The 9,557-nt window shown below is 38.3% G+C and overlaps 1 protein-coding gene across 3 annotated transcripts; it reads right to left on the bottom strand.

Moving 5' to 3' along the window:
* Positions 1–273: 273 nt before the first annotated feature.
* PERK9 (Protein kinase superfamily protein) lies at positions 274–9,008 on the bottom strand. 3 transcript variants are annotated; one of them, XR_016109093.1, is made up of 9 exons: positions 7,509–9,008; positions 6,711–7,121; positions 6,542–6,628; positions 4,757–4,827; positions 4,580–4,656; positions 4,253–4,400; positions 1,378–1,539; positions 975–1,252; positions 274–638 (listed from the first exon to the last, which is right to left on the bottom strand). XR_016109093.1 is itself a non-coding variant. In XM_088974837.1 (8 exons), the coding sequence occupies exons 1-8, from the start codon at positions 8,407–8,409 to the stop codon at positions 1,061–1,063; spliced, it is 2,049 nt and encodes a 682-aa protein (XP_088830963.1). In that variant the 5' UTR covers positions 8,410–9,008; the 3' UTR covers positions 680–1,060. The 3 variants fall into 3 exon arrangements, 1 of the variants encoding a protein (XP_088830963.1); XR_016109094.1 differs by having other exon boundaries at positions 499–638; positions 1,010–1,252; XM_088974837.1 differs by lacking the exon at positions 274–638 and having other exon boundaries at positions 680–1,252.
* Positions 9,009–9,557: the final 549 nt, after the last annotated feature.

Below are 9,557 nucleotides of genomic sequence, written 5' to 3'. Positions count from 1 at the left end.
TGTTAACGTAAGTAAACAGCCATCGCTGTATTATTTCTGGGAAGTTGTGTTTAGTGAAAAACCTGGAAAGCCAGAAATATATGCTTATATGAACCGAGAAGTAAGCTTCCAGTGAAGCTGTTTCTGGTATTTCCCCCGAGCCCGAAGTGATTCAGTCAATGCGGCTCAGTTAATGCTGAAATCCTCCCAAACGGGTTCTGATTATTATGTGTTTGAATATTTTATTATTTAATTATTTTATCTACTAGAAGGTAACGAGTCATTCAGTTCAGCAATTTTAGCTGCTATCAATTAGAACCTTATTGTTATTATTTAATGCTAAAAATGGAAACAAGAAGAAAAACAAAATATGAAGAAAAAAGGAGAATAAACATAAACCTAACCCCAGTCTAAACTAAATTATTTTTTTTTTGTACAAATTATTAAAAATCATAGGGAGAGCATGTAATCATCTCCCTACTATAATATGTTGTTATCGTTGAAACATTCAAGGTTCCTTTTTTTCTCTGTCCTTTTATCCTTTTCTGATTTCAACTCAAGTAAGAGCTTTGTGAACAGGGTCATTGCCCCATTGATCTAAGAAGGTTGAAGTAGGAGAGAATGCCATAGATTTTAACTTTGAAGCAACTGGCCGCACCCTGAAAGGCAGGAAAATTAAAAGTTGTATTAAAACAATGCATAAAAAATTAAAGTTTTATTGACAAGATATAAAAAAATGGTGAGACAAAAACATATATCCGTACAAGCATTGGTTAATTAGGATGGAAAATATTACAGGAAAAGAAAAAAAAAAATCAGTATTTGCTGAATGTAAAGGAAGCTGGTTGAACTATCTAATTCAAGGCTCCAAGGCTTGAATGTGTGATAGTTCTCAACGATCAGTATACAGTATATGAGATACTTCTTGCATGTTTGGCCGAGTCTGAGACCACGATGAAACAGTACACTCTTTGACAAGTCATTTGCACATTTACATGAAATTTACTGCAACATTGAGTTGCCTTCATACTTCTCAAACCATCTCATCCTCTTGGAAATTCGCAAGCAACAGTAGTCGTTTTCAATGATCTCCACTTCTCCAGCTATATTGGCTGAAAAAATCTGAACTGTAATCTTGACTACCAAAAGCCATCCTCTGAAACATTCTTATTTCTCTAGACTGTTCTCTAGAATCAAATACTTCACTTTGGCCTGGTTTGATTCCATTGCTAAGATCTGATGGGTCCCCTATAGTGTCTAAGGCTCTTATCACCTGAGAAAAAATATATATCTTTAGTCAATTTTGTTTATAGCCCCACCTAAACACTTGTGCAAGGAGACAAGGAGAGAAGAAGTAACCAAAAATTTCTGTCAATTGGGTAAATGATAATTCATTACCTGCCCCATTCTAGGTCTCTTTGCAGCCGAGTGACGCACACATGCTGCAGCTGCCTCAATCATCCTAAACATCTCATTTCCTACGTAGTTCTTTCCAAGCCTTGGATCTATCAACTCTTCAAATTCTTCATTATCAAGTGCTTGAGTAAGCAATGGTCGAGCCTGAAAGATAAGCAGGCAGTTTGGTTAGGCTGTTTCTTTATGTATACACAGGAATCTGATCCCTTTCATAAAACAATAACCTTCTGTTGCAGCATAATAAATATAATCTTCTTTGTCAAAAATGGAGGAACTTCCCAGATGTGATTTATGGCAATATCAAAGAAATATCGAATGGCACAAATACTAGCTTCAAAAAAATGAAAAAATTTGACATTTATAAATGTAAAATAGAAAACCTTGCATTCAAAAGAATTTGGAATGAAGGGACCAAAGGCTGACATCTCAAGAAAAAAATAAAGAAAAGATATAATCTTCTTACAATGTTAACCCCTGGTGCAATCCCCTCCCCCACCCACCACCAGTTTGTTCCTTGTTACCCCTTACTAGAGCATCTGCAATTTTATTGCCAATCTTGGTATTAAAAAAGCAAAATTTCCAGGTTTGATGACTATGTATTTGCCTTTTAAGTAACAATTTATGGGACCATGGACCTCATGCTCTTGTCAAAAGCCAGCCAATCACCATTTGGCAGTCCATCCACCATCAGTCAACTAAAACATGATGAGTAGGTTAGTCTTAGTTTATGAAGAAGAGCAAGAATTTCAAACCTCAAAGATATTCTTTGATTCTTTCATTGGCTGATCCCATGAAATTAAGGATATTGTCAATATGATCTCTAAAAAAACCACATATGCCAGAAAGGCCTAGGTTATTAAGGGTCTCTAGTGCTATCCATGCTTTTGCTTCATGAAAGTACTGGTTAGATATGTTATTCCATCTTTGTGTATGATGGCATGGCTTGATTCTCATCCGCCTCCCCTTGTTTCTCCTTGTCAATCTTTGAGACATTGCTCCAATCCCATGAAATTATCTGAAATAGACAATGTAAAACAATGAATGACCAGACAGAAATTTCATTGGGGTATACTAGATGGGTGAATTGACTGTAATTCAATCTGGAATTTATGTATATCATGTCCGGATGCCTGTTTTCCTTCCTTTTGTCCTTTAGATTTAGAGGAAGTTTTTGTCAGTCTATATACCATTACACTCAATAAAATTTACATCTCTGTTGTTGATAGAAGAAAGAGAGGACTTCAGCTCAAACAGAATCCCTTGTCCCAATAGGTCCATAGAACATTAGTCTAAATCTCCATCCTACCCTCTAAATGTTTCTACCACCAATAATACTAACTTGATTACCACAGCTAGCAGACCAGATGCATCCAAACCATTAAATAGTGGAAAGTAAATAAGAAACTACAACTGAATTGCTCACATATGCTATTTGACCAATGAAACCCATGAAAAGTTCCATGACAGCTACAACCATAACCATGAAAATGAGGACATTATGGCTAATTCAGCAACACCAGTAAATATCCTTTAAATAATTAAAAATTGATTTCCTCCCCTTACCAGACAAAACACAGCAACCTGAAATTCCAATGCTTGTCAATTGTTGATTAAGATTTGACAATATACTGGCAGAGTTGCTGATAATATTCCAACCTATGCTCCATGCCATCAAATATAGTTTGTTTTGGTGTATCCTCATTTTTTTTTTTATTTGTTTCATAATTGTAGTATGGGAAATTTAGACTCATAAAGGAAAAATACAGAAGAAATTTTCTATATATAAGGAACTAAGGATTACTGATCTTGTCAATTCCCCAAGCTTGACAGCTTTAGTGCTATATTTTAATCCCTTCTTGGGTCCAACCAACATTCCCAAAGCCCAGAAAACAATATTGCTGGAGTTATTCTCGATGAAAAGATGGCTGTCAAAGCAGCTTTGGAAAATCTTTGAACCATATAATAAGAGCTTTCATTTCTCCATAGCGGAATCCCTTTTACCAACTGTGCCAAAGTCTCGTTTCAGAATAGACATATAATACTGGTCAACCCTGGTACAAATGGAACATCCATCAAAACTAAGATGGATCTTTCATAACTACAAAGGACTTCCACAAATTAGATTCCATGCAACTCTCATTACTACAAAGGACTTCCACAAATTAGATTCCATCAAAATTCAGATAGGTTTTGCCTATATTTATTCAAGAACAACCATCTCTTGGACATCATGAAATTGAAAGACATGAAACTCCAATATTGGGACCTAATTAATGCCTTCATGCCTTTCATGCACAACTTTGGCAAAGGTAGATTCACTCTATTTACGCTGTTGTTGGAAGATCCCTCATAATTATTTCTCCCAAATCACACAACTAAGTGCAAAATGGAACAACATCATCTAAGGCTCCTATGCCAATGAACAAATGAAACAAAAACACATTCCAGTTGGAAAAGACTATGGTTAGAATTGGTCTCTGCCATCAAAGGACATGAGCTACATAAAATTCTCTTCAACTGATCTGTTCTGTACAAGTCCTATCTTCTAAAGAATGAACCAACAAAAGTGACACTCTTATAACAGCTTAGGAGCTCAGAAAATTTTGCCAAATAATATGTGATAAGTAGACTTAACACCAACCATCCCTACTGCTACTGGGCTACATTCTATAAACTGCACAATGTAGCTCAAATTTGTTCAAGTATTTTCAAGTATCTCTTCCTTTTTGTATCTCTTCCTTTTTGTATCTCATCCTTTTTCTCTTTCTTTTTCAATGTTTTCTTCATCTAGTTGATTCTGATTGCTCCAATCCATACCACACCCAACCTATTGCCAATTCCAAGTAGAAAAGCTTACCCATTCAACTAGACTCTCATCTCCCAAGGGCTGAGATGCATCCACAGGTTTTCGACCAGTAATCAGCTCAAGAAGCACAACTCCAAAAGAGTACACATCTGACTTTTCAGTCAATTTTCCACTTGATGCATACTCTGGTGCCATGTATCTGGAAAACCAACAAATGCCACTTGTCAGAAGCCTATCAACATGAACCAGAATATACACATACCAGATGTAAATATAAACCTTAATTGCAGCACACACATTCACTTTTAAGTGGAACAATTAAAATGTGCCAAGAAATATCAAAATAACAATACTAACAACAAGTACATAGCTGCCTACCCGAAGGTTCCCATCACACGTGTGGTCACATGGGTGTATGTGTCCAGAGCTAACTTTGCAAGCCCAAAATCTGAAACCTACCAATACGAGAAATACAAGAATACAAAAAGCATTAATGACAGTCAAAGAGAATTGTGATGAAAATATTCTGTAAAAGGAAAAAAAAAAGTGGCATACCCGAGCTTCAAAATTGTTATCTAAAAGAATGTTTGATGACTTAATATCCCTGTGAATAATCCGTGGATGGCCTGACAAAGACAGATGTGATGAACAAAATTAAATTTATGAGAAAACATAGTCAATTCTTTTAAGAAATTGTTGTGTCAACAACCTAATGTTAGATTTATTATTATTTTTATCCTATCTATGTAAAACTGATAAGTTTCAATGCATCTACTTTACTTTGTCTTGATCTAGGTATTTGATTATTCATAACCATTTCGATGCACAACTTAAATAATACTTGTTTTTAAGATATAACCTTATGCAAGCCCAGGGCACCCAGACGGAGGAGGGCAATATAGCATTATCAGGTGTATCCCCACAAACACCCTTCCTGCAAGTCTTAGAACAGAGGAGATGAGGTTCAATCTGAGCCTCTAGTACCTACAACCAGAGATTTTACCAATTGAACCAAGTGGCATAAGGCTTGTTTAGCTGAACAGTGCATATTACCTCATAAAGAAATAAAGAAGCCCTCTAAGGAAACTGAGCCTCAGTTATTTATTTTTATTTTTTTTAAATCAGCCTGTGCCTCAGTTTTTTGAGTATCCATATCCAAAGTTTTACCAAGACTCCTCAAAAGCAAGGGTTCTAGTTGTACCAACATTCAGTTGTCATACAGGTGGTGCCTCAAGCTGAATTAAGCAAGCACTTGTTTAGAGAAAGTGTCATGGGAAAAGAAATATCAAAGGCTCCAAAACATTGATTTTCAAGTTATTTCCTTTGGTATATATGTAATGAATTATTTTTACTACATCCAAGTTGTGTTATTTCCAGAGGTTGGCAACCTTGACACTTGGCATCATTCTACTTAGGCTGTCAATTCATCTTGCCTGAATGAGTTGAGAACATTTTGGGGTGGGCTTGTAGTAGAAGGCCAAGCACAAGTTCAGCTTAAGTAGCCAATAGAGCCTGAATAAAGATAAATATGATATCTGCTTATTTTCTCTTATGGGCATGTATTTTACATAGTTTAGTATAGTACAACCAATGCAGATGTTTTAATTATTTTGTGAAGTCCCATTTAATGGCCACTTGTTCCTGGGCCTTCAATTCTTGGCATCATAAGATTCCAAAATCTGGGCTTTAACGGACCCAACATTGAAAATGATTTAGATGTGCTGAACCATGCCAGAGTCTGACATTACCATGGCAAGCTGAGCATGGGCTCAGCACATTATGCTCATTTATAAGCATCAGCCCAATCAAAAGTTTGTAAGTCCCAGCCAAGCTGGGCAAAGATGTATTTTGATCTCCTACACTTTCTTTCCTCAATTTTTTCCTGCACCTCCATTCAGTCTGTGACGTGTGTAAAAATACCCATATGTATGAAAACGCACATGTGTCTTTAGTTGCTAATTTGATAAGAAAATCTTCTATTAAATGCTTATTATATTAGCATTATTGTTAAAATATTTAAATGTAATTATCTTTTAGGTATGATGATTTTCCATGTTCTTAAAAACAGAATTGCTATTTTTTTTTCAATTAATATGATTGTTGCTTGTATATAGAACTGGGGGACCAACTAAAATTTAGCTTTTTATTTTACAAAATTCTCATCACCTAGGTGACGCCTAGGCATCTAGGCACCCCACCATCCCCAAAATCGCCTACATACCTTGGCAACTATGATCATGCATCAATTTATCAAGCTGACCTCAATAATGTGACAAGTGCGGTGATAAAATGCAAAAGGAAAATAAACAGCTAAATCCAAAATAAAAGAATGATAATTACAGTCTTCATGCAGGTAAGCTATTCCACGAGCTGCACCAGCAGCAACCTTAATTCGGGTCGCCCAATCCATAATTGGCCTACCTTCCTCTACAAATTTCAGAACACAACACAGGAAACTGATCAACTCTTGCTTGTGAATTAGTCCAAGAAAGCTAAATGGCAAACTTACCATGAAGATGGTAGTGAAGAGTATTGTTTGGGACATAATCATAAACGAGCAACCTCTGACTTTCTGATATGCAGTAGCCTACCAGTGAAACTAAATGGCGATGGTGTACACGGCTGATAATTTCGACTTCAGCTCTGAATTCACGCTCTCCCTGTGCACCACCAATTTTGAGCTGTTTTACAGCCACCTCCCTACCATCTGTTAGGCATCCTTTGTACACACAACCAAATCCACCTTCACCCAAAAGATTCTGTGTGGAAAACCCATTTGTGGCTTCTACTAGTTCTGCATATGTGAACCATGACTTTGAATTGCCCAAGCCACCAGGCTCTGATGGTGAATATATGAAATCACTGCTAGAGCCACTTCCTACTCGCAGAGCTGAAGAGTGGTTCTTTATAAAGGAAGAATCTGAATTCATTTACATGGCATTCAAATGAACAAAAAAGTTATTCAAGTGGAGTTTACAATCTTATCAAGAACGATATCATCCAACATCCAACCTCTGTTTTCTTTTTCTTTTTTTTTTTTAACTAGAAAAGATCCAGAAAATACCATCCAATTGTATAATTTTATTCTATAAATATGTATTTTAACCAGATTTTGGTAGATGGAAGGGTTCATATTCCAAATAACTATATTGGGCAAGCTTTGCATCTAAAAATAATTTAAAGAATCCATTTAGTAACTAATAAGCATAGCTAAAAAATAGCACCCAAATTATGAAAAGTTTGGCATCAGTTATGTATGATGAGATAATAACTTGTATTAGCAACAGTTAAATGTTTAAATCATTACCCGACTTCTGGGAAGAGGGTGCCGGGGAAGGCATGACATAGTCACCATTGTATCTAACGCCTTTCTTCTTCTTCTTCCTGACGCGCCAGATAGCCATTCCTATCAAAGCAAGAACTACAAGGCCTGTTACAACACTAATTGCCGCTACAGCTCCAGTGTTGTTTGCTGTAATGTTTTCATCAGAACCCACTGAAGGAGACGGTGAAGGAGGTGGGGGACTTTGGGGAGTTGATGGACTTTGAGGAGGAGGTGCAAGAATTGGAGGTGGGGTGGCAACTGGTTGCCCACTAGGTGCCGATGGTGATGGAAATGAAGGTGGGGGAGTTGGGGACGGTGGAGGCGCCGATTGAGAACCAGATGGTGCAGGTTTATGCGTGTGAGTTGGGGGCGGAGGTGGAGAACTAGCAGGACGTTTTGCTGATGGCGCTGGGGGAGAATTGGAGGGCGATGAGGATGGATCGGTGACAGGAGTAGGAGGAGGAGGAGAGACTGGTTGAGGTGGAGGAGAACCTGCAGGAGGCGTAGAGGGAGTGACAGCAGGAAGTGGAGGGGACACTACCGGAGGGGGTGGTGAAGGCACCGGAGGTGGAGGAGAAAGAGGAGAGGATGGTGGTGGGGTGACTACAGGAGAGGGAGGGGTGGTAGGCGGTGCTGGAGGGGGAGCGGTAGGTGGTGCCGATGGGAGCGATGGTGTTACTGGACGAGGAGCAGCAGGAACAGGCGGAGGGGATTGAGGTGGTGGGAATGGAGGAGAAGGGCTTGTGGACGGAGGTGAACCCGTAGTATCAGTGGGTTGAGGCACTGAGGGAGGTGGTGAAACCGTTGAAGAGGAAGGTGGTGGACTAGTTTTTGAAGCCGTAGGAACTGCAGCAGGAGGAGAATTTGGAGCAGGCGACGCCATTCCGGCTGTCACTTCCTTCTCCAGTCAAGAGATCCAAATTCAGAATCCCCCACTCAAACAAAAAAAAGCAAATTCAGCTCGCCAAAATCTCAATCTTACTGAGAAGTTCATAAACCGCCGAGGTGTCCAGAGCAACACTCAATATTAGAATAGCATTTTAGTGATCAATGCCGTCTGTTTTGCAAATTTTTAAATCTCCAAACTCTCAACGTCAGATTTCTCAAACGGCAAAAAGTTCACTAATCAAAACCCCATATCTACAAACACTCCAGACTTCTTGAGACTTTTACAGTCCAGTAAGCAAAATCCCGATCACAAAAGCCTTTGTGATAAAAAAAAGCCCACTTCACCATATACCTTTCTGAGTAAAATCAAGCCCACCCAAATTTAAAAACAAGCTTCAAAGAGCAAATGCAGTATACCCAAGTGATCCAAATGGATACAGACAAAAAACCTTAGATGCTTAAATCCCAAAATTCTTACCTATCTCTATACATCTCTCTTACTTGTTCAGCGGTTTGGTCATCACCAAAGATTTGAATTTTCGAACCTTCTCTGTAGAGAGATTGTGAATCCCGGTGGATTCACCACGAAGCTTCTCCATCAAAAAGAAAGATTCAAAACTCAATGAGGTAAAAGCAACAACGCGCGTGAGAGCGACTTCAGAATAATTTTTTTTTTCCCACTCATTAGACAGACAGAGAGAAAAGGATGCTAAAATCATCATCACATCATGATCATAACAAATAGAAATGTGTTGGTTGGCAGCATTTCATCTCTTAATCAAACCCAATCAAATATAAAAACACGAAAAGTCAAAGAAAAACCGTGGCGTTCCTGTTCGATTGTGCGCTCATTCAATGCGGATTCAGTATAGCGCTTTATTTGATCAGTTCTTCTACATGTTATGATCCGATGGTGACCATTTGGTGTGACCCAGACGCAAGAGATGTCCCATATGTCAATGGCAAAAACACAAAATAAGCCGTTGTCAAAACCAAACCGATCGGTTCGATTAATTCTCCGACTTGAAAACGTTGGTGTGAAAAGAGATTACCCGTGGACCATAGCCCATAAAGACCCATGACCCAACTTAACCCGTCAGGTTGGATCGATTGTTTGTCAGGTCTAATTAAAATAAGAGAGAA

The sequence above is a fragment of the Nelumbo lutea genome, chromosome 3 (assembly GCF_056320005.1).
Source record: "Nelumbo lutea isolate HS-2025 chromosome 3, American lotus-T2T, whole genome shotgun sequence".
In the NCBI taxonomy this organism is placed as follows: domain Eukaryota; kingdom Viridiplantae; phylum Streptophyta; class Magnoliopsida; order Proteales; family Nelumbonaceae; genus Nelumbo; species Nelumbo lutea.
This window is presented reverse-complemented; position numbering and strand designations above follow the sequence as displayed.